General features: G+C 45.0%; 2 protein-coding genes across 8 annotated transcripts in view; one reads left to right on the top strand and one right to left on the bottom strand.

Moving 5' to 3' along the window:
• The window catches only part of ptpn2b (protein tyrosine phosphatase non-receptor type 2b), a gene marked incomplete at its 3' end in the record, with an annotated part of 37212 nt that extends 34741 nt beyond the window's left edge, over positions 1-2471 (bottom strand). Inside the window, exons 1-3 of the mRNA XM_038971956.1 lie at positions 2329-2471; positions 1263-1353; positions 937-1037 (exon numbers count right to left, since the gene is read on the bottom strand). Coding sequence (XP_038827884.1) covers positions 937-1037; positions 1263-1353; positions 2329-2385 — 249 coding nt within the window. The remainder of the gene's footprint in view (positions 1-936; positions 1038-1262; positions 1354-2328) is intronic.
• A 133-nt stretch (positions 2472-2604) lies between these two features.
• The window catches only part of seh1l (SEH1-like (S. cerevisiae)), a 51825-nt gene continuing 26671 nt past the window's right edge, over positions 2605-27758 (top strand). For 6 of the 7 annotated variants that reach the window (XR_005473236.1, XR_005473234.1, XR_005473233.1 and 3 more), the window contains exons 1-7: positions 2606-3183; positions 3348-3398; positions 6069-6215; positions 17203-17414; positions 17847-17945; positions 26360-26500; positions 26977-27137. Coding sequence is in view for 2 of the 7 variants with exons in the window: in XM_038971510.1 (XP_038827438.1) it covers positions 3073-3183; positions 3348-3398; positions 6069-6215; positions 17203-17414; positions 17847-17945; positions 26360-26500; positions 26977-27137 (922 nt within the window). In the remaining 5 variants the exon portion in view is untranslated. Of the gene's footprint in view, positions 3184-3347; positions 3399-6068; positions 6216-17202; positions 17415-17846; positions 17946-26359; positions 26501-26976; positions 27138-27758 lie in introns of all 7 variants that reach the window. The other variant, XM_038971508.1, reaches the window with a different exon arrangement.

Raw genomic sequence — 27758 nt, 5'->3', positions numbered from 1 at the left:
CGGACAACAATACAAAGAGAACGGACAACAATAAGAAGAGAACGGACAACAATACGAAGAGAGCGGACAACAATACGAAGAGAGCGGACAACAATACAAAGAGAACGGACAACAATAAGAAGAGAACGGACAACAATACGAAGAGAACGGACAACAATACGAAGAGAACAGACAACAATACGAAGAGAACGGACAACAATACGAAGAGAACGGACAACAATACGAAGAGAACGGACAACAATACGAAGAGAACGGACAACAATACGAAGAGAACAGACAACAATACGAAGAGAACGGACAACAATACGAAGAGAACGGACAACAATACGAAGAGAACAGACAACAATACGAAGAGAACAGACAACAATACGAAGAGAACGGACAACAATACAAAGAGAGCGGACAACAATACGAAGAGAGCGGACAACAATACGAAGAGAGCGGACAACAATAAGAAGAGAGCGGACAACAATACGAAGAGAACGGACAACAATACGAAGAGAGCGGACAACAATACGAAGAGAGCGGACAACAATACGAAGAGAGCGGACAACAATACGAAGAGAGCGGACAACAATAAGAAGAGAGCGGACAACAATAAGAAGAGAGCGGACAACAATACGAAGAGAGCGGACAACAATAAGAAGAGAGCGGACAACAATACGAAGAGAACGGACAACAATACGAAGAGAGCGGACAACAATACGAAGAGAACGGACAACAATACGAAGAGAGCGGACAACAATAAGAAGAGAGCGGACAACAATACGAAGAGAGCGGACAACAATACGAAGAGAACGGACAACAATACGAAGAGAACGGACAACAATACGAAGAGAGCGGACAACAATACGAAGAGAACGGACAACAATACAAAGAGAGCGGACAACAATAAGAAGAGAGCGTACAACAATAAGAACAGAATGGACAAGTCACCTGAGTTAAAATGTAGCTCCTCTGGGCCTCCTCCATGACCACCAGGCTGGCGTTGATGTAGTCGTTCTCTGTGTTCTCCAGTTTAACTCTGCTGTGATCAACTACACAGACAACCACAGAGGAGAGAAGTAATATATGAACAACATATCCAAGTGAAAGACAAGTTCATGTATGTATTGCATTGCTGCAAAATGAATTGCCTCATTGAGGACAAAGTTTTCTGAATCTGAAGTTGGTATCATACTGCAATCAATGTGGTATGGTTCAAGATAACAACAGCGAAACATTTTAAAGAACAAGATATAAAGGAGTATGAAGTCACTTACATGGACTGACATCTCTGTATCGGTTCCGGTTGCGATTTTCTGGATATTTAGCAACTTTTAAAGGGCATTCATGGGACTGATTCCGTATTTCCTGCAAACAAACGGTTTAGTCATCACAGACTAATAGACTATGAACTGTTCCTCTGTAGGCCTACTGTACCATGAGGTTTCTGAAGGCACACAGGGTCAGACTACTTTCGATATTCACAGAATCAGAACATGTTGAGTTACTGTAGATCCTCTGGTCACACTTGCTGATTGGATGGCCGATGCTGTGGGAACTCAATGGAGCCTTATGCATTACTGTTAGGATAATGGTTTAGGTTTGGGGGCCAATTTTAGTAGTTTGTGAATAGTGGATGTCAGAAGAGCAGGAATTCCTTTTTGATCAGGAATAATCTCATCCCTAAAAATAATCATGACAAAGGCAGGTTTCTTCAGCACAACTGACTGGTCAAGGAGGGGAAACAAACTTACGGCGAATGGCAGTTCATCATCTTTAGGAGTGTCGTTAAAATAATTAAACACAGCGGATTGCTATCAAATCATGATAACACAATTTGCCACACTAGGCAGCAACCAATGGATGTTTAAAAGGTTAAAACCGTCGACCAACAAATGCAGGAAATAGTTGTAATCTGCGATTCCCCAAATAAACACTTGTGCTAACTAGTTGGAACCACCAGCAAGGGTTTGAAGCTGTTGACAAACGATGTGTTTGTAGCTGTCAATCTAATCTTACTATGGATAAGAGAACAACCGTCAGCCAAATAGCTAGCTAGCTAGATAAACCTCTTAGCGAGGATATCGTTAGTAACCGCATGCATGCACACGCTAAAAACTCCAGATTGCTGGCACTCGGCTTTGGAGTCTGGCTGAGTATTGTTGTGCGCCATCACCGAAAAGAGATGTCTAAAGACAGCAAAGTAAAAGGCAACAAGAGAACAATAAACATCCGTGCGTATTTCTACAAATAGCTGCTTTTTGCGTGCGTAAATAGCAGCTGACACTGGTGCTGCTAGCTGCATCAGCTAAGCTAACACAGGCCAACAACTAGCTAACTTACTATGTATAAGTTCTGCCACCGGCCCTCTGAATCCATGTCCACAAAGTCCTGGTCCATTTTTAAAGTGTTATTTTATCAATATGGATGATAACTAGAAATGATTTAAGTCATTACTTGTTATAAAACAAAGCCATTCGCCAAAAAAAAAAAAAAAACGATACAGACTTTGTCAGTGTAGTTGACGTCTAACACGGGCGTAATGTACGCATGCGCCAGAAAGGGTCCTTCGGTATCGTTTTCCCTACTTACCACAGCCACAAACCCCGCCCATTTCTACAATTTCTCATTTTAAACTGTGATTTTGAATCTAGCCTTAACCCTAAACCAAACTGCTAACATTATGCCTAACCTTAAATTAAGACCGAAAATCTATTTGTATGCATTTTTACGTTATTGACTTTGTGGTTACTAGAGGAAACCTTCGGTATCTTTCAAAAACAAAGATTTTTTATGTCATTCGAGATAATAAATGCTCACTTTAAGGCACATAGTGACTACGGCCTGGTTTCGAGAGAATAATTAATTAATATAGTTTGGGACTATGATATAGTTTGCATCGGCACAATTGGGCAGACAAATATTATGAAGATAGAGGTGGCGTATTTCAGCTAAAGCTTGGCAGTGAAACGACTTTTTATAAAAATGGCGCCGACCAATGCAACCTGTCCCATAGTATAGTAAACTCACATGTAACGTGGTTTATTTGTTGCTACATTTATCGAGCAGGCTTTTCACCAAACAGCAATGTTTGTCGCTCGAAGTATTGCAGCGGACCACAAGGATCTTATTCATGATGTTTCATATGATTTCCATGGCCGGAGAATGGCAACTTGCTCTAGTGACCAAAGTGTCAAGGTAAAGTAAAGAAAGCTCTGAACTAGTTAGCCAGCTAACAACAAACCAATCCTTTTGAATCCCCTGATCTTACATTTACTTTCTAAGTACAAGCCAGCTAGTTAGTTCTTCTTGGCAAACCCATCTGTTTGAAATAACCCTGTCCCTTATATCCATCATTTAAGGTGTGGGACAAGAGTGACAACGGAGAGTGGAACTGCACTGCCAGTTGGAAGGTAACGTTTATATTCCGTTTCACTGCCAGTTGGAAGGTAACGTTTATATTCCGTTTCACTGCCAGTTGGAAGGTAACGTTTATATTCCGTTTCACTGCCAGTTGGAAGGTAACGTTTATATTCCGTTTCACTGCCAGTTGGAAGGTAACGTTTATATTCCGTTTCACTGCCAGTTGGAAGGTAACGTTTATATTCCGTTTCACTGCCAGTTGGAAGGTAACGTTTATATTCCGTTTCACTGCCAGTTGGAAGGTAACGTTTATATTCCGTTTCACTGCCAGTTGGAAGGTAACGTTTATATTCCGTTTCACTGCCAGTTGGAAGGTAACGTTTAAATTCCGTTTCACTGCCAGTTGGAAGGTAGCGTTTAAATTCCGTTTCACTGCCAGTTGGAAGGTAGCGTTTAAATTCCGTTTCACTGCCAGTTGGAAGGTAGCGTTTAAATTCCGTTTCACTGCCAGTTGGAAGGTAGCGTTTAAATTCCGTTTCACTGCCAGTTGGAAGGTAGCTAGGTAACGCTTCTGTTCATTTTCAGTTCATCAGTATGACCATCACAATTAGACTAGGGATGCACCAATATGACATTTTGGCCGATACGATATCCGATATTTTACTTGCCAAAAAAAACGATACCGATAAAAAGAAAATGTGCGGTTAAGCATTCTAGTACAGTTAAATAGTTGAAACACACACAGGGACCAAAAAGTTATTTTGTTGGTAATTTATGCATGTCCCCATTACCAGTAAAATCAAAACCCATTTCTTTCACTTTGCTGTGCTGTTTCATTGTTCAGATGTTCAGTTGTTTCATTCTCAACCAGGATTTCATCATACATGTCAAGCAGGGAAGTTTCAGCTCTGTCTGTCTGTGGCTTCTTTTCTCATGTGTCCTCTTCCTCGGGGGGCACTGTCACTGTGTCCGTTTCCATCTTGTCCAGCTATGTCTAACATTTCACGTAAACCCTGTTTCTTGTCTGCATCAAAGTAGAAGTCCTTGTACCTAGCATCGAGCATGGTGGCGACCCAGTAAAGAGGCTCAGAGAGAATGCCACCAAATTGCTTGTTCACAGCTTCTAGTAGAGTACTTTTGCAAGTTTTAACCCCACGGTCTATGTCGGCAGTTTTGTTGAGCAGGCGTTTCAATGCCATGACCGAGGGTATCACGCCTGCTGCAAACGCAGTTCATGAGATTATTTCTTGAGTCAGTTGTTCGAATGGAGCTAGGTGTGTGTTCATGTTTTCAATTAGAGTCCACTGGTTTGTACTGATTTTTGCAGGTAACTCATAGTCGGCTGCGTACACGCCAAGCAATCGTTTTTGTTCCAGCAGGCTCTCCATCATGTAAAAAGTACTGTTCCGTCTTGCTTAAGCCTTTTCGTTGTCACTCCAAGCTGCTCCTGTATTGCTTGACGGCGGCTGTATGCTAGCTGTGAGTGTTTAAAAGGACCCTTCCTACCTGTTGCCACTGTCAGATGTGCTGCGTTGGGCCAAAACACCTTCGTTCACAGCCAGTTGCAGCGTGTGTGCCATGCATGGCAAACTGGCCACTCCGCATTGTTCCAAAGCCTTTGTCATGTTCCGTGCATTATCACGTAGCGTAGCACAGCGTGTACTTTGTTCTTGGAGATTTTCCAAGTTTCAAACATGTTCTGAAATGCCATTGAGATGGCAGCAGCGGTATGAGAACCAAGCACATTCTTGAGCATGCAATACGGCTTTCCTCAGTATGAAATCCTCATCGACCCACTGTGCTGTCAGACTCAGCATGCTCATGGGGCTGACATCGCTGGTCCAAATGTCAGTCGTGAAGCTAATAGCAGTGACGCCCATAGCAAGTAGCTCATGGATGTGCGTTTCAACAATCCTGTGTAACTCCGGTAGGGCAACATCTGAAAAATAGCGCCTACTTGGTAGTGTGTACCGGGGCCCGAGGTGCTCGACCAGTCGGCAAAAGCCAACATCATCCACGACAGAGAACAATTGATTGTCAAGGGCAATGAATTCCATTATCATGGCGTTAATGAATTTTGCCTTAAAGTTGTCCAGCTGAAATGTTCTTACGCTTTCAAATGACTGCTGGACTTGAACTTGTTTAGTTGTTGGAAGTGTGCGCTTAGTTTATTCTGCTTTTGTTCTGAGTAGTCGCTGAACGTCTGGGGGTGATGCAACTTCAAATGAGTAATTAGGTTTGTGGTATTGAAAAATTTCACTGTCTCCCCTCGTGAAATAATAGCAGCACAAATGTTGCATATGGCCTTTTTGTTATCTTCCTTTGAAACTAACAAAATAGATCCATACAGCAGACATTGTGGGCTAAGTTAGGAATGCTGTGTTGCATATGTAGCGTCATTACGTCATCTACCTATGTTATACAGGTATGCATGTCAGCTTCGACACCGGTTTTGCACATCGGCGTTAAACTATACATGGAGCCGATGCCGATTTTGGCGTTGTTAGCTAATATCGTCCGATTCCGATATGCTTACCGACTGTATCGTGCATCCCTAAATTGGACACATTTCACAAGAGAGAAACGCAGTATATTTGTTCTGCTGAAGAAAAGTCTGAACTAATTAGGCTACATAAAGACAAATGCTTTTGCGTTATTGTATGTTGAAAGTGGAGGTGGTGGAGGCAGGGCATGACATCATCTTTATTCTCTCTGTCCAGACCCATAGTGGATCAGTATGGAGGGTGACCTGGGCCCATCCTGAGTTTGGTCAGGTGCTGGCCTCCTGCTCCTTCGACCGGACCGCTGCTGTGTGGGAGGAGATAGTTGGGGAGTCCAATGACAAACAGAGAGGACTCAGTCACTGGGTGAGAATTGAGAAGGAAAGAGCCAGTTAGAGGACAAGTTTACCCAAAATGCAGAAACTCAAGTGATTCCATACATTTAAACTAGTTTAAGTGGAGTTTTCCCCCTCTTTTACTTTTTATTTTATTTCACCTTTATTTAACTCGACTTGACAATCGACTTGACAACAACAGCCAGTGAAAGTGCAGGTCGCCAAATTCAAACAACAGAAATCTCATAATTCAAATTCCTCAAACATACAAGTATTTCACACCATTTTATAGATAAACTTGTTGTTAATCCCACCACAGTGTCCGATTTTCAAAAAGGCTTTATGACAAAAGCACACCATCTGATTATGTTAGGTCAGTACCTAGTCACAGAAAAACACAGCCATTTTTCCAGCCAAAGAGAGGAGTCACAAAAAGCAGAAATAGAGATAAAATTAATCACTAACCTTTGATCTTCATCAGATGACACTCATAGGACTTCATGTTACACAATACATATATGTTTTGTTCGATAAAGTTCATATTTATATCCAAAAATCTCAGTTTACATTGGCGCGTTATGTTCAGTAATGTTTTGCTTCCAAAACATCCGGTGATTTTGCAGAGAGCCACATCAATTTACAGAAATACTCATAATAAACATTGATAAAAGATACAAGTGTTACACATGGAACTTTAGATAAACTTCTCCTTAATGCAACCGCTGTGTCAGATTAAAAAAAAACTTTACGGAAAAAGCACACCATGCAATAATCTGAGTACGGCGCTCAGACACAAAACAAGCCATACAAATATCCGCCATGTTGTGGAGTCAACAGAAGTCAGAAATAGCATTATAAATATTCACTTACCTTTGATCTTCATCAGAATGCACTCCCAGGAATCCCAGTTCCACAATAAATGTTTGTTTTGTTCGATGAAGTCCATTTATGTCCAAATATCTCCTTTTTGTTTGTGCGTTTAGTTCAAAAATCCAAATTCATGACGCGCAGGCCAGACGAAAGTCAAAAAATTCCATTACAGTTCGTAGAAACATGTCAAGCGATGTTGAGAATCAATCTTTAGGATGTTTTTAACATAAATCTAAAATAATGTTTCAACCGGAGAATTCCTTTGTCTTTAGAAATGAAAAGGAACGCAGCTACCTCTCACGGGGGAGCGCCTGAGTGAGGTCATGGCATTCTGCCAGACCCCTGGTTGAAACAGCTCTCATTCCCTCATCCTTCACAGTAGAAGCCTGAAACAAGGTTATAAAGACTGACATCTAGTGGAAGCCTTAGGAAGTGCAATATGACCCCATAGACACTGTGTATTTGATAGGCCATGAGTTGAAAAACTACAAACCTCAGATTTCCCACTTCCTGGTTGGATTTTTTTCTCATGTTTTTGCCTGCCATAGGAGTTCTGTTATACTCACAGACATCATTCAATCAGTTTTAGAAACTTCAGAGTGTTTTCTATTCAAATCTACTAATAATATGCATATCTTAGCTTCTGGGCCTGAGTAGCAGGCAGTTTACTCTGGGCACATTATTCATCCAAGCTACTCAATACTGCCCCCAGCCATAAGAAGTTAGCCAGGTAGGCCAGTTGAAAACAAGATCTCATTTACAACTGCGACCTGGCCAAGATCAAGCAAAGCAGTGCGACACAAACAACAACAGAGTTACACATGGAATAAACAAACGTATAGTCAATAACACAATAGAAACATCTATATACAGTGTGTGCAAATGTAGTAAGATTAGGGAGGTAAGGCAATAAATAGTCCGTGGAGGAAAAGTAATTACAATTTAGGATTAACACTGGAGTGATAGATGTGCAAGTAGAGATACTGGTGTGCAAAAGAGCTAAATAAATAACAATATGGGGATGAGGTAGTTGGATGGGCTATTTACAGATTGGCTATGTACAGGTACAGTGATCGGTAAGCTCCTCTGACAGCTGATGCTTAAGGTTAGTGAGCGAGATATGAGTCTCCAGCTTCAGTGATTTTTGCAATTCGTTCCAGTCATTGGCAGCAGAGAACTGGAAGGAAAGGCGGCCAAAGGGGTTGTTGGATTTGGGGATGACCAGAGTTTTCCCTCTCTCTCCTTGTAGTGCTGTATTGAAACAGCTTTGGGGATGATCAGAGAGGTTTCCATCTCTCTCCCTGTAGTTCTGTATTGAAACAGCTTTGAAAACGAGTCAAGTGCCTGAGGATGTTGCTGGATGCAGGCCTCGCTCTGCTCCGTTGCCAGTGAATTCATGAATCAGAAATACCTGAAGTGTGGACAAATTGGTTGTTTTATTGAAAGCATACGGCCAAATTAGATATTTTTGTCAAAAGTACTATCAGTTTTGAGTCAGGAAATGTGTACTTCTCCACCTAAAACATTTGCGATTATTTTATGTAGCCAACTGCTACGGCAGCAGAAATGGGTGACAAGTGCGTATGTGCACCCTCGTGAGGGTAAGCCTGTTGCGTAGATCTTTGGGGGGGAGAAGGGGCTGGTGCGAAACTTGATAGTTAGGCATATCGCAGGTAAAGGTAGATACCCGAAGTGGAAAAAGGGATGGTAGAGAGAACAAGCTAGTTTTCTGGTCCCTTGCTGCACTTTAAACAGGACATTAAGGGAAGAAGGCACCGAATTGTTTTCCGATTTAAAGATACACAGAGATGCAGAAGATGGTTAGTAGCAATTAGAAATGGTAAATATGATGTAAATACAGCCAACCTTGCATCGCTGCGTGTGTAGCAAGCACTTGAGCAACGAGGCATATGAAAGAGATATGCAAACTGAAATTAGCAAAAAACGAAGGATACTGAAAGAGAGCTGTTGCTACTGTATGTCCATGACTGGATCTGGAGCAGTGTTACTATATGACTGGATCTGGAGCAGTGTTACTATATGACTGGATCTGGAGCAGTGTTACTATATGACTGGATCTGGAGCAGTGTTACTATATGACTGGATCTGGAGCAGTGTTACTGTATGACTGGATCTGGAGCAGTGTTACTGTATGACTGGATCTGGAGCAGTGTTACTATATGACTGGATCTGGAGCAGTGTTACTATATGACTGGATCTGGAGCAGTGTTACTATATGACTGGATCTGGAGCAGTGTTACTATATGACTGGATCTGGAGCAGTGTTACTATATGACTGGATCTGGAGCAGTGTTACTATATGACTGGATCTGGAGCAGTGTTACTATATGACTGGATCTGGAGCAGTGTTACTATATGACTGGATCTGGAGCAGTGTTACTATATGTCTGGATCTGGAGCAGTGTTACTGTATGACTGGATCTGGAGCAGTGTTACTATATGACTGGATCTGGAGCAGTGTTACTATATGACTGGATCTGGAGCAGTGTTACTGTATGACTGGATCTGGAGCAGTGTTACTATATGACTGGATCTGGAGCAGTGTTACTATATGACTGGATCTGGAGCAGTGTTACTATATGACTGGTTCTGGAGCAGTGTTACTGTATGACTGGATCTGGAGCAGTGTTACTGTATGACTGGATCTGGAGCAGTGTTACTATATGTCTGGATCTGGAGCAGTGTTACTATATGACTGGATCTGGAGCAGTGTTACTATATGTCTGGATCTGGAGCAGTGTTACTATATGACTGGATCTGGAGCAGTGTTACTATATGTCTGGATCTGGAGCAGTGTTACTGTATGACTGGATCTGGAGCAGTGTTACTATATGACTGGATCTGGAGCAGTGTTACTATATGACTGGATCTGGAGCAGTGTTACTATATGACTGGATCTGGAGCAGTGTTACTATATGACTGGATCTGGAGCAGTGTTACTATATGACTGGATCTGGAGCAGTGTTACTGTATGACTGGATCTGGAGCAGTGTTACTATATGACTGGATCTGGAGCAGTGTTACTATATGACTGGATCTGGAGCAGTGTTACTATATGACTGGATCTGGAGCAGTGTTACTATATGACTGGATCTGGAGCAGTGTTACTGTATGACTGGATCTGGAGCAGTGTTACTATATGTCCATGACTGGATCTGGAGCAGTGTTACTATATGACTGGATCTGGAGCAGTGTTACTATATGTCCATGACTGGATCTGGAGCAGTGTTACTATATGTCCATGACTGGATCTGGAGCAGTGTTACTATATGACTGGATCTGGAGCAGTGTTACTATATGTCCATGACTGGATCTGGAGCAGTGTTACTGTATGACTGGATCTGGAGCAGTGTTACTATATGACTGGATCTGGAGCAGTGTTACTATATGTCCATGACTGGATCTGGAGCAGTGTTACTGTATGACTGGTTCTGGAGCAGTGTTACTGTATGACTGGATCTGGAGCAGTGTTACTATATGACTGGATCTGGAGCAGTGTTACTATGTGACTGGATCTGGAGCAGTGTTACTATATGACTGGTTCTGGAGCAGTGTTACTATATGACTGGATCTGGAGCAGTGTTACTATATGACTGGATCTGGAGCAGTGTTACTGTATGACTGGATCTGGAGCAGTGTTACTGTATGACTGGATCTGGAGCAGTGTTACTATATGACTGGATCTGGAGCAGTGTTACTATATGACTGGATCTGGAGCAGTGTTACTGTATGACTGGATCTGGAGCAGTGTTACTATATGTCTGGATCTGGAGCAGTGTTACTATATGACTGGATCTGGAGCAGTGTTACTATATGACTGGATCTGGAGCAGTGTTACTATATGTCTGGATCTGGAGCAGTGTTACTATATGACTGGATCTGGAGCAGTGTTACTATATGTCTGGATCTGGAGCAGTGTTACTGTATGACTGGATCTGGAGCAGTGTTACTATATGACTGGATCTGGAGCAGTGTTACTATATGACTGGATCTGGAGCAGTGTTACTATATGACTGGATCTGGAGCAGTGTTACTATATGACTGGATCTGGAGCAGTGTTACTATATGACTGGATCTGGAGCAGTGTTACTGTATGACTGGATCTGGAGCAGTGTTACTATATGACTGGATCTGGAGCAGTGTTACTATATGACTGGATCTGGAGCAGTGTTACTATATGACTGGATCTGGAGCAGTGTTACTATATGACTGGATCTGGAGCAGTGTTACTATATGACTGGATCTGGAGCAGTGTTACTGTATGACTGGATCTGGAGCAGTGTTACTATATGTCCATGACTGGATCTGGAGCAGTGTTACTATATGACTGGATCTGGAGCAGTGTTACTATATGACTGGATCTGGAGCAGTGTTACTATATGACTGGATCTGGAGCAGTGTTACTATATGACTGGATCTGGAGCAGTGTTACTATATGACTGGATCTGGAGCAGTGTTACTATATGACTGGATCTGGAGCAGTGTTACTATATGACTGGATCTGGAGCAGTGTTACTATATGACTGGATCTGGAGCAGTGTTACTATATGACTGGATCTGGAGCAGTGTTACTATATGACTGGATCTGGAGCAGTGTTACTGTATGACTGGATCTGGAGCAGTGTTACTATATGACTGGATCTGGAGCAGTGTTACTGTATGACTGGATCTGGAGCAGTGTTACTGTATGACTGGATCTGGAGCAGTGTTACTATATGTCCATGACTGGATCTGGAGCAGTGTTACTGTATGACTGGATCTGGAGCAGTGTTACTATATGACTGGATCTGGAGCAGTGTTACTATATGACTGGATCTGGAGCAGTGTTACTATATGTCCATGACTGGATCTGGAGCAGTGTTACTATATGTCCATGACTGGATCTGGAGCAGTGTTACTATATGACTGGATCTGGAGCAGTGTTACTATATGACTGGATCTGGAGCAGTGTTACTGTATGACTGGATCTGGAGCAGTGTTACTATATGACTGGATCTGGAGCAGTGTTACTATATGACTGGATCTGGAGCAGTGTTACTGTATGACTGGATCTGGAGCAGTGTTACTGTATGACTGGATCTGGAGCAGTGTTACTATATGACTGGATCTGGAGCAGTGTTACTATATGACTGGATCTGGAGCAGTGTTACTATATGACTGGATCTGGAGCAGTGTTACTATATGACTGGATCTGGAGCAGTGTTACTGTATGACTGGATCTGGAGCAGTGTTACTATATGACTGGATCTGGAGCAGTGTTACTATATGACTGGATCTGGAGCAGTGTTACTGTATGACTGGATCTGGAGCAGTGTTACTATATGACTGGATCTGGAGCAGTGTTACTATATGACTGGATCTGGAGCAGTGTTACTATATGACTGGATCTGGAGCAGTGTTACTGTATGACTGGATCTGGAGCAGTGTTACTATATGACTGGATCTGGAGCAGTGTTACTATATGACTGGATCTGGAGCAGTGTTACTATATGACTGGATCTGGAGCAGTGTTACTGTATGACTGGATCTGGAGCAGTGTTACTATATGACTGGTTCTGGAGCAGTGTTACTATATGACTGGATCTGGAGCAGTGTTACTATATGACTGGATCTGGAGCAGTGTTACTATATGACTGGATCTGGAGCAGTGTTACTGTATGACTGGATCTGGAGCAGTGTTACTATATGACTGGATCTGGAGCAGTGTTACTATATGACTGGATCTGGAGCAGTGTTACTATATGTCTGGATCTGGAGCAGTGTTACTGTATGACTGGATCTGGAGCAGTGTTACTATATGACTGGATCTGGAGCAGTGTTACTATATGACTGGATCTGGAGCAGTGTTACTATATGACTGGATCTGGAGCAGTGTTACTGTATGACTGGATCTGGAGCAGTGTTACTGTATGACTGGATCTGGAGCAGTGTTACTGTATGACTGGTTCTGGAGCAGTGTTACTGTATGACTGGATCTGGAGCAGTGTTACTGTATGACTGGATCTGGAGCAGTGTTACTATATGACTGGATCTGGAGCAGTGTTACTATATGACTGGATCTGGAGCAGTGTTACTATATGACTGGATCTGGAGCAGTGTTACTGTATGACTGGATCTGGAGCAGTGTTACTGTATGACTGGATCTGGAGCAGTGTTACTATATGACTGGATCTGGAGCAGTGTTACTATATGACTGGATCTGGAGCAGTGTTACTGTATGACTGGATCTGGAGCAGTGTTACTATATGACTGGATCTGGAGCAGTGTTACTATATGACTGGATCTGGAGCAGTGTTACTATATGACTGGATCTGGAGCAGTGTTACTGTATGACTGGATCTGGAGCAGTGTTACTATATGACTGGATCTGGAGCAGTGTTACTATATGACTGGATCTGGAGCAGTGTTACTGTATGACTGGATCTGGAGCAGTGTTACTATATGACTGGTTCTGGAGCAGGTTACTATATGACTGGATCTGGAGCAGTGTTACTATATGACTGGATCTGGAGCAGTGTTACTATATGACTGGATCTGGAGCAGTGTTACTGTATGACTGGATCTGGAGCAGTGTTACTGTATGACTGGATCTGGAGCAGTGTTACTATATGACTGGATCTGGAGCAGTGTTACTATATGACTGGATCTGGAGCAGTGTTACTATATGACTGGATCTGGAGCAGTGTTACTATATGACTGGATCTGGAGCAGTGTTACTATATGACTGGATCTGGAGCAGTGTTACTATATGACTGGATCTGGAGCAGTGTTACTGTATGACTGGTTCTGGAGCAGTGTTACTGTATGACTGGATCTGGAGCAGTGTTACTATATGACTGGATCTGGAGCAGTGTTACTGTATGACTGGTTCTGGAGCAGTGTTACTGTATGACTGGATCTGGAGCAGTGTTACTATATGACTGGATCTGGAGCAGTGTTACTATATGACTGGATCTGGAGCAGTGCCAAAATATAAAGGTGTACTTGAGAAGGCGACAAAGCAAGCGGACACTGCAGCGGTATTTAGCCTTTCCTGATTCTTGACGTTGGAGGTATGTAGCCTTTCCTGATTCTTGACGTTGGAGGTATCTAGCCTGATTCTTGACGTTGGAGGTATCTAGCCTGATTCTTGACGTTGGAGGTATCTAGCCTGATTCTTGACGTTGGAGGTATCTAGCCTGATTCTTGACGTTGGAGGTATCTAGCCTGATTCTTGACGTTGGAGGTATCTAGCCTGATTCTTGACGTTGGAGGTATCTAGCCTGATTCTTGACGTTGGAGGTATGTAGCCTGATTCTTGACGTTGGAGGTATGTAGTCTAGCCTGATTCTTGACGTTGGAGGTATCTAGCCTGATTCTTGACGTTGGAGGTATGTAGCCTGATTCTTGACGTTGGAGGTATGTAGCCAGCCTGATTCTTGACGTTGGAGGTATGTAGCCAACCTGATTCTTGACGTTGGAGGTATGTAGCCTTTCCTGATTCTTGACGTTGGATGTATGTAGCTAACCTGATTCTTGACGTTGGAGGTATGTAGCCTTTCCTGATTCTTGACGTTGGATGTATGTAGCCTAGCCTGATTCTTGACGTTGGATGTATGTATGTAGCCTTGCCTGATTCTTGACGTTGGAGGTATGTAGCCTGATTCTTGACGTTGGAGGTATGTAGCCTGATTCTTGACGTTGGGGGTATGTAGCTAACCTGATTCTTGACGTTGGATGTATGTATGTAGCCTTGCCTGATTCTTGACGTTGGAGGTATGTAGCCTGATTCTTGACGTTGGGGGTATGTAGCTAACCTGATTCTTGACGTTGGGGGTATGTAGCTAACCTGATTCTTGATGTTGGAGGTATGTAGCTAACCTGATTCTTGACGTTGGAGGTATGTAGCCAACCTGATTCTTGACGTTGGAGGTATGTAGCCAACCTGATTCTTGACGTTGGAGGTATGTAGACAACCTGATTCTTGACGTTGGAGGTATGTAGCCAACCTGATTCTTGACGTTGGAGGTATGTAGCTAACCTGATTCTTGACGTTGGAGGTATGTAGCCAACCTGATTCTTGACGTTGGAGGTATGTAGCCAACCTGATTCTTGACGTTGGAGGTATGTAGCTAACCTGATTCTTGACGTTGGAGGTATGTAGCTAACCTGATTCTTGACGTTGGAGGTATGTAGCTAACCTGATTCTTGACGTTGGAGGTATGTAGCTAACCTGATTCTTGACGTTGGAGGTATGTAGCCTGATTCTTGACGTTGGAGGTATGTAGCCTGATTCTTGACGTTGGAGGTATGTAGCCTGATTCTTGACGTTGGAGGTATGTAGCCAAGCCTGATTCTTGACGTTGGAGGTATGTAGCCAAGCCTGATTCTTGACGTTGGAGGTATGTAGCCAAGCCTGATTCTTGACGTTGGAGGTATGTAGCCAAGCCTGATTCTTGACGTTGGAGGTATGTAGCCAAGCCTGATTCTTGACGTTGGAGGTATGTAGCCAAGCCTGATTCTTGACGTTGGAGGTATGTAGCCTGATTCTTGACGTTGGAGGTATGTAGCCAAGCCTGATTCTTGACGTTGGAGGTATGTAGCCAAGCCTGATTCTTGACGTTGGAGGTATGTAGCCAAGCCTGATTCTTGACGTTGGAGGTATGTAGCCAAGCCTGATTCTTGACGTTGGAGGTATGTAGCCAAGCCTGATTCTTGACGTTGGAGGTATGTAGTCAAGCCTGATTCTTGACGTTGGAGGTATGTAGTCAAGCCTGATTCTTGACGTTGGAGGTATGTAGCCTGATTCTTGACGTTGGAGGTATGTAGCCTGATTCTTGACGTTGGAGGTATGTAGCCTGATTCTTGACGTTGGAGGTATGTAGCCTGATTCTTGACGTTGGAGGTATGTAGCCTGATTCTTGACGTTGGAGGTATGTAGCCTAGCCTGATTCTTGACGTTGGAGGTATGTAGCCTAACCTGATTCTTGACGTTGGAGGTATGTAGCCTGATTCTTGACGTTGGAGGTATGTAGCCTGATTCTTGACGTTGGAGGTATGTAGCCTGATTCTTGACGTTGGAGGTATGTAGCCTCATTCTTGACGTTGGAGGTGTTATTGTGTTATTACCATTACACCATATCATGTAAACATAGAGGCCTAGGATGTTTAAGGGCATAAGGTGCTGATTCTATGTAGCAGGGATTCCCCCCGATGCTGCACATTAGCAGTTACCCATCTCCACTGCTGTGGCTGTCGGCTACATAAAACATTTCTATAAAATAATCACACGTTTTCGGTGGAAAAGTACACATTTCCTGACTCGTAGTACTTTTCTTTTTTTTGTTGACAAAAATAGCTCATTCGGCCGTACTCTTTCAATAAAACAACAGTTTGTCCACACTTCAGGGATTTCTGAATCATGAATTCACTGGCAACGGAGCAGAGCGAGGCCTGCATCCAGCAACAGCAGCTGTTTTTGCAGCTGTTTCAGTACAGCACTACAGGGGGAGAGGGCAAACTCCACTGAACTAGTTTCAATGTATGGGTGAACTTCTCCTTTAACAGAGAGGACTCAGTCACTGGGTGAGAACTAAAGGGGAAAAAATATGTTTATTTTCACATACGCTGATGGGTGCAGTGAAATGTTGAAGGAGATGGTCAGTTATAAGAGAGGGCTCAGTCACAGGGTGAAAGGTAGTCTAGATCAGTTAGTAGAGAGGGCTCAGTCACAGGGTGAGAACTGTGGAAAAGGGGAGAGTCTAGCTCAGTGAACAGAGAGGACTCAGTAACCGGGTGAAAGGTAGTCTAGATCAGTTAGTAGAGAGGGCTCAGTCACAGGGTGAGAACTGTGGAAAAGGGGAGAGTCTAGCTCAGTGAACAGAGAGGACTCAGTAACCGGGTGAAAGGTAGTCTAGATCAGTTAGTAGAGAGGGCTCAGTCACAGGGTGAGAACTGTGGAAAAGGGGAGAGTCTAGCTCAGTGAACAGAGAGGACTCAGTAACCGGGTGAAAGGTAGTCTAGATCAGTTAAGAGACAACCCAGCCCAGAGTGTCGACTGGCCCGGCCCCGGGGGACAACTAACCCTTACCCAGCCCTGCTGTCCCTCTCCCTGTGCGTCTCCCCCTCACACTCTTGTCTCTTTCCAGATCAAGAGGACCACTCTGGTGGACAGCAGGACGTCGGTGACTGACGTGAAGTTTGCTCCTAAACACATGGGTCTGATGCTGACCACTTGCTCAGCAGACGGGGTTATGAGGATCTATGAAGCTCCAGACGTGATGAACCTCAGCCAGTGGTCCCTGCAGCAGGAGATCTCCTCTAAACTCAGCTGCTCCTGTATCTCCTGGAGCCCCTCCAGGTTGGGCCCTCCTATGATGCCACATGATCATTTAGCAAACCATACTCAGATTTATCAGAACAAACTTGCACATAGGTATGTTCAAGATATGTGGGCAGTACCAACCCAACAGACCCATTGTCTCTCTGTGTAGACCTGTGTGGAAATGAGGACAGTAATGAGTGGTCTGAGCATAGCACATTGTTCTGACCACTAGGTGGTGGTCAACACCACAGTAGTTCTGTTTCTTGTTGCTATGTTTCGAAGCAGGAAGGAGCGGAAGCTCCCAGACTCCATTGTGGCTGCATGTTGAAACACAAAAGTGCTTGAGCCAATCATCAGAGGTGATGTTAGTTTGTAGAGTATAACTGTGTGGCTGCATGTTGAAACACAAGGAAGAGACAAACCTGCTGTACCTAGAACATCATCATCCTCCTATGGTTGTGCTTGCAGCTCCCGTGCCCACGCCCCCATGATAGCAGTGGGCTCTGATGACAGCAACACAGCATACAGCGGGAAAGTTCACATCTATGAATACATTGAAAACACAAGGTTTGTATCATGGTAGCACCACCTCTCCTCATCCCATTTGACACATCTGTGCCTTACCTAATGGTATTGCTATCTAACAGCTACCTACACCCTGAAGCATGGCCGGAGACCTAGGCTGTGTCCCAAATGTCACCTAGTGTCCCTATGGACCCTGGTCAAACAGGGTGCCATTTGGTACTCCACTATAGGAGCCATGTCTCAGACAACCCTAGACTCCACTATAGGAGCCATGTCTCAAACAACCCTAGACTCCACTATAGGAGCCATGACTCAGACAACCCTAGACTCCACTATAGGAGCCATGTCTCAAACAACCCTAGACTCCACTATAGGAGCCATGTCTCAGACAACCCTAGACTCCACTATAGGAGCCATGTCTCAAACAACCCTAGACTCCACTATAGGAGCCATGTCTCAGGACAAACAACCCTAGACTCCACTATAGGAGCCATGACTCAAACAACCCTAGACTCCACTATAGGAGCCATGTCTCAGGACAAACAACCCTAGACTCCTCTATAGGAGCCATGTCTCAAACAACCCTAGACTCCTCTATAGGAGCCATGTCTCAGGACAAACAACCCTAGACTCCACTATAGGAGCCATGACTCAAACAACCCTAGACTCCACTATAGGAGCCATGTCTCAGGACAAACAACCCTAGACTCCACTATAGGAGCCATGTCTCAGGACAAACAACCCTAGACTCCTCTATAGGAGCCATGTCTCAAACAACCCTAGACTCCACTATAGGAGCCATGACTCAAACAACCCTAGACTCCTCTATAGGAGCCATGTCTCAGGACAAACAACCCTAGACTCCTCTATAGGAGCCATGTCTCAGGACAAACAACCCTAGACTCCACTATAGGAGCCATGTCTCAGGACAAACAACCCTAGACTCCTCTATAGGAGCCATGTCTCAGGACAAACAACCCTAGACTCCACTATAGGAGCCATGTCTCAGGACAAACAACCCTAGACTCCACTATAGGAGCCATGACTCAAACAACCCAAGACTCCACTATAGGAGCCATGTCTCAGGACAAACAACCCTAGACTCCACTATAGGAGCCATGTCTCAGGACAAACAACCCTAGACGCCACTATAGGAGCCATGTCTCAAACAACCCTAGACTCCTCTATAGGAGCCATGACTCAGGACAAACAACCCTAGACTCCTCTATAGGAGCCATGTCTCAGGACAAACAACCCTAGACTCCTCTATAGGAGCCATGTCTCAGGACAAACAACCCTAGACTCCACTATAGGAGCCATGTCTCAGGACAAACAACCCTAGACTCCACTATAGGAGCCATGACTCAAACAACCCTAGACTCCACTATAGGAGCCATGTCTCAGGACAAACAACCCTAGACTCCACTATAGGAGCCATGTCTCAGGACAAACAACCCTAGACTCCTCTATAGGAGCCATGACTCAAACAACCCTAGACTCCTCTATAGGAGCCATGACTCAAACAACCCTAGACTCCACTATAGGAGCCATGTCTCAGGACAAACAACCCTAGACTCCTCTATAGGAGCCATGTCTCAGGACAAACAACCCTAGACGCCACTATAGGAGCCATGTCTCAGGACAAACAACCCTAGACTCCACTATAGGAGCCATGTCTCAGGACAAACAACCCTAGACACCACTATAGGAGCCATGTCTCAGGACAAACAACCCTAGACGCCTCTATAGGAGCCATGTCTCAGGACAAACAACCCTAGACGCCACTATAGGAGCCATGTCTCAGGACAAACAACCCTAGACGCCACTATAGGAGCCATGTCTCAGGACAAACAACCCTAGACGCCTCTATAGGAGCCATGTCTCAGGACAAACAACCCTAGACGCCACTATAGGAGCCATGTCTCAGGACAAACAACCCTAGACTCCACTGTAGGAGCCATGTCTCAGGACAAACAACCCTAGACTCCACTATAGGAGCCATGACTCAAACAACCCTAGACTCCTCTATAGGAGCCATGTCTCAGGACAAACAACCCTAGACTCCACTATAGGAGCCATGTCTCAGGACAAACAACCCTAGACTCCACTATAGGAGCCATGTCTCAGGACAAACAACCCTAGACTCCACTATAGGAGCCATGACTCAAACAACCCTAGACTCCACTATAGGAGCCATGACTCAAACAACCCTAGACTCCTCTATAGGAGCCATGTCTCAGGACAAACAACCCTAGACTCCACTATAGGAGCCATGTCTCAGGACAAACAACCCTAGACTCCTCTATAGGAGCCATGTCTCAAACAACCCTAGACTCCACTATAGGAGCCATGACTCAAACAACCCTAGACTCCTCTATAGGAGCCATGTCTCAGGACAAACAACCCTAGACTCCACTATAGGAGCCATGTCTCAGGACAAACAACCCTAGACTCCACTATAGGAGCCATGTCTCAGGACAAACAACCCTAGACTCCTCTATAGGAGCCATGACTCAAACAACCCTAGACTCCTCTATAGGAGCCATGTCTCAGGACAAACAACCCTAGACTCCACTATAGGAGCCATGTCTCAGGAAAAACAACCCTAGACTCCTCTATAGGAGCCATGTCTCAGGACAAACAACCCTAGACTCCACTATAGGAGCCATGTCTCAGGACAAACAACCCTAGACTCCTCTATAGGAGCCATGACTCAAACAACCCTAGACTCCTCTATAGGAGCCATGTCTCAGGACAAACAACCCTAGACTCCACTATAGGAGCCATGTCTCAGGACAAACAACCCTAGACTCCACTATAGGAGCCATGTCTCAGGACAAACAACCCTAGACTCCACTATAGGAGCCATGTCTCAGGACAAACAACCCTAGACTCCACTATAGGAGCCATGTCTCAGGACAAACAACCCTAGACGCCACTATAGGAGCCATGTCTCAAACAACCCTAGACTCCTCTATAGGAGCCATGTCTCAGGACAAACAACCCTAGACTCCACTATAGGAGCCATGTCTCAAACAACCCTAGACTCCACTATAGGAGCCATGTCTCAGGACAAACAACCCTAGACTCCTCTATAGGAGCCATGTCTCAGGACAAACAACCCTAGACTCCTCTATAGGAGCCATGTCTCAGGACAAACAACCCTAGACTCCACTATAGGAGCCATGTCTCAAACAACCCTAGACTCCACTATAGGAGCCATGTCTCAAACAACCCTAGACTCCACTATAGGAGCCATGTCTCAGGACAAACAACCCTAGACTCCACTATAGGAGCCATGTCTCAGGACAAACAACCCTAGACTCCACTATAGGAGCCATGTCTCAGGACAAACAACCCTAGACTCCACTATAGGAGCCATGTCTCAGGACAAACAACCCTAGACTCCACTATAGGAGCCATGACTCAAACAACCCTAGACTCCACTATAGGAGCCATGTCTCAGGACAAACAACCCTAGACTCCTCTATAGGAGCCATGACTCAAACAACCCTAGACTCCTCTATAGGAGCCATGACTCAAACAACCCTAGACGCCACTATAGGAGCCATGACTCAAACAACCCTAGACTCCACTATAGGAGCCATGTCTCAGGACAAACAACCCTAGACTCCACTATAGGAGCCATGTCTCAGGACAAACAACCCTAGACTCCTCTATAGGAGCCATGACTCAAACAACCCTAGACTCCACTATAGGAGCCATGACTCAAACAACCCTAGACTCCTCTATAGGAGCCATGTCTCAGGACAAACAACCCTAGACTCCACTATAGGAGCCATGTCTCAGGACAAACAACCCTAGACTCCACTATAGGAGCCATGTCTCAGGACAAACAACCCTAGACTCCTCTATAGGAGCCATGACTCAAACAACCCTAGACTCCTCTATAGGAGCCATGTCTCAGGACAAACAACCCTAGACTCCACTATAGGAGCCATGTCTCAGGAAAAACAACCCTAGACTCCTCTATAGGAACCATGTCTCAGGACAAACAACCCTAGACTCCACTATAGGAGCCATGTCTCAGGACAAACAACCCTAGACTCCACTATAGGAGCCATGTCTCAGGACAAACAACCCTAGACTCCACTATAGGAGCCATGTCTCAGGACAAACAACCCTAGACTCCACTATAGGAGCCATGTCTCAGGACAAACAACCCTAGACTCCACTATAGGAGCCATGTCTCAGGACAAACAACCCTAGACTCCTCTATAGGAGCCATGTCTCAGGACAAACAACCCTAGACTCCTCTATAGGAGCCATGTCTCAGGACAAACAACCCTAGACTCCACTATAGGAGCCATGTCTCAGGACAAACAACCCTAGACTCCACTATAGGAGCCATGTCTCAGGACAAACAACCCTAGACTCCACTATAGGAGCCATGTCTCAGGACAAACAACCCTAGACTCCACTATAGGAGCCATGTCTCAGGACAAACAACCCTAGACTCCACTATAGGAGCCATGTCTCAGGACAAACAACCCTAGACTCCTCTATAGGAGCCATGTCTCAGGACAAACAACCCTAGACTCCACTATAGGAGCCATGTCTCAGGACAAACAACCCTAGACTCCACTATAGGAGCCATGTCTCAGGACAAACAACCCTAGACGCCACTATAGGAGCCATGTCTCAAACAACCCTAGACTCCTCTATAGGAGCCATGTCTCAGGACAAACAACCCTAGACTCCACTATAGGAGCCATGTCTCAAACAACCCTAGACTCCACTATAGGAGCCATGTCTCAGGACAAACAACCCTAGACTCCTCTATAGGAGCCATGTCTCAGGACAAACAACCCTAGACTCCTCTATAGGAGCCATGTCTCAGGACAAACAACCCTAGACTCCACTATAGGAGCCATGTCTCAAACAACCCTAGACTCCACTATAGGAGCCATGTCTCAAACAACCCTAGACTCCACTATAGGAGCCATGTCTCAGGACAAACAACCCTAGACTCCACTATAGGAGCCATGTCTCAGGACAAACAACCCTAGACTCCACTATAGGAGCCATGTCTCAGGACAAACAACCCTAGACTCCACTATAGGAGCCATGTCTCAGGACAAACAACCCTAGACTCCACTATAGGAGCCATGACTCAAACAACCCTAGACTCCACTATAGGAGCCATGTCTCAGGACAAACAACCCTAGACTCCTCTATAGGAGCCATGACTCAAACAACCCTAGACTCCTCTATAGGAGCCATGACTCAAACAACCCTAGACGCCACTATAGGAGCCATGACTCAAACAACCCTAGACTCCACTATAGGAGCCATGTCTCAGGACAAACAACCCTAGACTCCACTATAGGAGCCATGTCTCAGGACAAACAACCCTAGACTCCTCTATAGGAGCCATGACTCAAACAACCCTAGACTCCTCTATAGGAGCCATGACTCAAACAACCCTAGACTCCACTATAGGAGCCATGTCTCAGGACAAACAACCCTAGACTCCTCTATAGGAGCCATGTCTCAGGACAAACAACCCTAGACTCCACTATAGGAGCCATGACTCAAACAACCCTAGACTCCTCTATAGGAGCCATGTCTCAGGACAAACAACCCTAGACGCCACTATAGGAGCCATGTCTCAGGACAAACAACCCTAGACGCCACTATAGGAGCCATGACTCAAACAACCCTAGACTCCTCTATAGGAGCCATGTCTCAGGACAAACAACCCTAGACGCCACTATAGGAGCCATGACTCAAACAACCCTAGACTCCACTATAGGAGCCATGTCTCAAACAACCCTAGACTCCACTATAGGAGCCATGACTCAAACAACCCTAGACTCCACTATAGGAGCCATGTCTCAGGACAAACAACCCTAGACTCCTCTATAGGAGCCATGACTCAAACAACCCTAGACTCCTCTATAGGAGCCATGACTCAAACAACCCTAGACGCCACTATAGGAGCCATGACTCAAACAACCCTAGACTCCACTATAGGAGCCATGTCTCAGGACAAACAACCCTAGACTCCACTATAGGAGCCATGTCTCAGGACAAACAACCCTAGACTCCTCTATAGGAGCCATGACTCAAACAACCCTAGACTCCTCTATAGGAGCCATGACTCAAACAACCCTAGACTCCACTATAGGAGCCATGTCTCAGGACAAACAACCCTAGACTCCTCTATAGGAGCCATGTCTCAGGACAAACAACCCTAGACGCCACTATAGGAGCCATGACTCAAACAACCCTAGACTCCACTATAGGAGCCATGTCTCAGGACAAACAACCCTAGACTCCTCTATAGGAGCCATGTCTCAGGACAAACAACCCTAGACTCCACTATAGGAGCCATGACTCAAACAACCCTAGACTCCTCTATAGGAGCCATGTCTCAGGACAAACAACCCTAGACGCCACTATAGGAGCCATGTCTCAGGACAAACAACCCTAGACGCCACTATAGGAGCCATGACTCAAACAACCCTAGACTCCTCTATAGGAGCCATGTCTCAGGACAAACAACCCTAGACTCCACTATAGGAGCCATGTCTCAAACAACCCTAGACTCCACTATAGGAGCCATGTCTCAGGACAAACAACCCTAGACTCCTCTATAGGAGCCATGTCTCAGGACAAACAACCCTAGACTCCACTATAGGAGCCATGACTCAAACAACCCTAGACTCCACTATAGGAGCCATGTCTCAGGACAAACAACCCTAGACTCCTCTATAGGAGCCATGTCTCAGGACAAACAACCCTAGACTCCTCTATAGGAGCCATGTCTCAGGACAAACAACCCTAGACTCCTCTATAGGAGCCATGTCTCAGGACAAACAACCCTAGACTCCACTATAGGAGCCATGACTCAGGACAAACAACCCTAGACTCCACTATAGGAGCCATGTCTCAGGACAAACAACCCTAGACTCCACTATAGGAGCCATGTCTCAGGACAAACAACCCTAGACGCCACTATAGGAGCCATGTCTCAGGACAAACAACCCTAGACTCCACTATAGGAGCCATGTCTCAGGACAAACAACCCTAGACTCCACTATAGGAGCCATGTCTCAAACAACCCTAGACTCCACTATAGGAGCCATGACTCAAACAACCCTAGACTCCACTATAGGAGCCATGTCTCAGGACAAACAACCCTAGACTCCTCTATAGGAGCCATGACTCAAACAACCCTAGACTCCACTATAGGAGCCATGTCTCAGGACAAACAACCCTAGACTCCTCTATAGGAGCCATGTCTCAGGACAAACAACCCTAGACTCCACTATAGGAGCCATGTCTCAGGACAAACAACCCTAGACTCCACTATAGGAGCCATGACTCAAACAACCCTAGACTCCACTATAGGAGCCATGTCTCAGGACAAACAACCCTAGACTCCTCTATAGGAGCCATGTCTCAGGACAAACAACCCTAGACTCCACTATAGGAGCCATGACTCAAACAACCCTAGACTCCTCTATAGGAGCCATGTCTCAGGACAAACAACCCTAGACTCCTCTATAGGAGCCATGACTCAAACAACCCTAGACTCCACTATAGGAGCCATGTCTCAGGACAAACAACCCTAGACTCCTCTATAGGAGCCATGTCTCAGGACAAACAACCCTAGACTCCACTATAGGAGCCATGTCTCAGGACAAACAACCCTAGACTCCACTATAGGAGCCATGACTCAAACAACCCTAGACTCCACTATAGGAGCCATGTCTCAGGACAAACAACCCTAGACTCCTCTATAGGAGCCATGTCTCAGGACAAACAACCCTAGACTCCTCTATAGGAGCCATGTCTCAGGACAAACAACCCTAGACTCCACTATAGGAGCCATGACTCAAACAACCCTAGACTCCTCTATAGGAGCCATGTCTCAGGACAAACAACCCTAGACTCCTCTATAGGAGCCATGACTCAAACAACCCTAGACTCCACTATAGGAGCCATGTCTCAGGACAAACAACCCTAGACTCCTCTATAGGAGCCATGTCTCAGGACAAACAACCCTAGACTCCACTATAGGAGCCATGTCTCAGGACAAACAACCCTAGACTCCACTATAGGAGCCATGACTCAAACAACCCTAGACTCCACTATAGGAGCCATGTCTCAGGACAAACAACCCTAGACTCCTCTATAGGAGCCATGTCTCAGGACAAACAACCCTAGACTCCACTATAGGAGCCATGACTCAAACAACCCTAGACTCCACTATAGGAGCCATGTCTCAAACAACCCTAGACTCCACTATAGGAGCCATGTCTCAAACAACCCTAGACTCCACTGTAGGAGCCATGTCTCAGGACAGACTGCCACCATGTTGTGATTGAATACATGGAGTCTGAATAGCTTCTTCCGATTGTCTGTTGTTGTAGAAGGGAAGTATATGAATCCCATGTTTTATTGATTATTCTAATCATTTTTATCAGGAAGTATGCTAAGGCAGAAAATCTGATGACGGTGACAGATCCAGTCCATGACATTGCCTTTGCTCCCAACTTGGGACGCTCTTTTCACGTGCTCGCCATCGCCACCAAAGACGTATGCATCTTCAAGCTGATACCAATGAGGTGAGTTTATTTAAAGGACATGCTCCTACACGCATCCAGTAGCCAGATCTCTTCTGAGGCAGGATTCACCAGCAGCCAGGTCACCGTGGAGCGTCATAATGCTGGTTATTGTCTGCAGTGCAAGTCATTTCCAGGCTGACTCGGTGTGAGTTCTTAACTGATGTTTCTGAAGTGGCCATTGTAGCTTTTGTCACTGACTTACCCCCTAAACAAATATCCTACTTGATTGTCTGGTGTCCCGATCACGTCCCTTCTACAGGAGAGAGGTCACATCATCCTCCGGTCCCACTAAGCTGCAGGTTCAGATCCTGGCCCAGTTTGACCCTATCCTCTAACCCTATCCTGCTGGTCTCTCTGTTTCTACAGTAACGAGTCTGCAGTGGGGTCGTCTGGTCCCACTAAGCTGCAGGTTCAGATCCTGGCCCAGTTTGACCCTATCCTCTAACCCTATCCTGCTGGTCTCTCTGTTTCTACAGGAACGAGTCTGCAGTGGGGTCGTCTGGTCCCACTAAGCTGCAGGTTCAGATCCTGGCCCAGTTTGACAACCACAACTCCCAGGTGTGGAGAGTCTCCTGGAACATCACCAGCACCTTGCTGGCCTCGTCAGGGGATGATGGCTGTGTCCGACTCTGGAAAGGTAGAGTGCATATACCTAGTGTTAGTATAGACTTAGTATAGACCTAGTGTTAGTATAGACCTAGTGTTAGTATAGACCTAGTGTTAGTATAGACTTAGTATAGACCTAGTGTTAGTATAGACCTAGTGTTAGTATAGACCTAGTGTTAGTATAGACCTAGTGTTAGTATAGACTTAGTATAGACCTAGTGTTAGTATAGACCTAGTATTAGTATAGACCTAGTATTTGTACAGACCTAGTTTTAGTATAGACCTAGTATTAGTACAGACCTAGTGTTAGTATAGACTTAGTATAGACCTAGTGTTAGTATAGACCTAGTGTTAGTATAGACCTAGTGTTAGTATAGACTTAGTATAGACCTAGTGTTAGTATAGACCTAGTGTTAGTATAGACCTAGTGTTAGTATAGACTTAGTATAGACCTAGTGTTAGTATAGACCTAGTGTTAGTATAGACCTAGTGTTAGTATAGACTTAGTATAGACCTAGTGTTAGTATAGACCTAGTATTAGTATAGACCTAGTATTTGTACAGACCTAGTTTTAGTATAGACCTAGTATTAGTACAGACCTAGTGTTAGTATAGACTTAGTATAGACCTAGTGTTAGTATAGACCTAGTGTT

Source organism: Salvelinus namaycush, chromosome 32 (assembly GCF_016432855.1).
Source record: "Salvelinus namaycush isolate Seneca chromosome 32, SaNama_1.0, whole genome shotgun sequence".
In the NCBI taxonomy this organism is placed as follows: Eukaryota; Metazoa; Chordata; class Actinopteri; order Salmoniformes; family Salmonidae; genus Salvelinus; species Salvelinus namaycush.
This window is presented reverse-complemented; position numbering and strand designations above follow the sequence as displayed.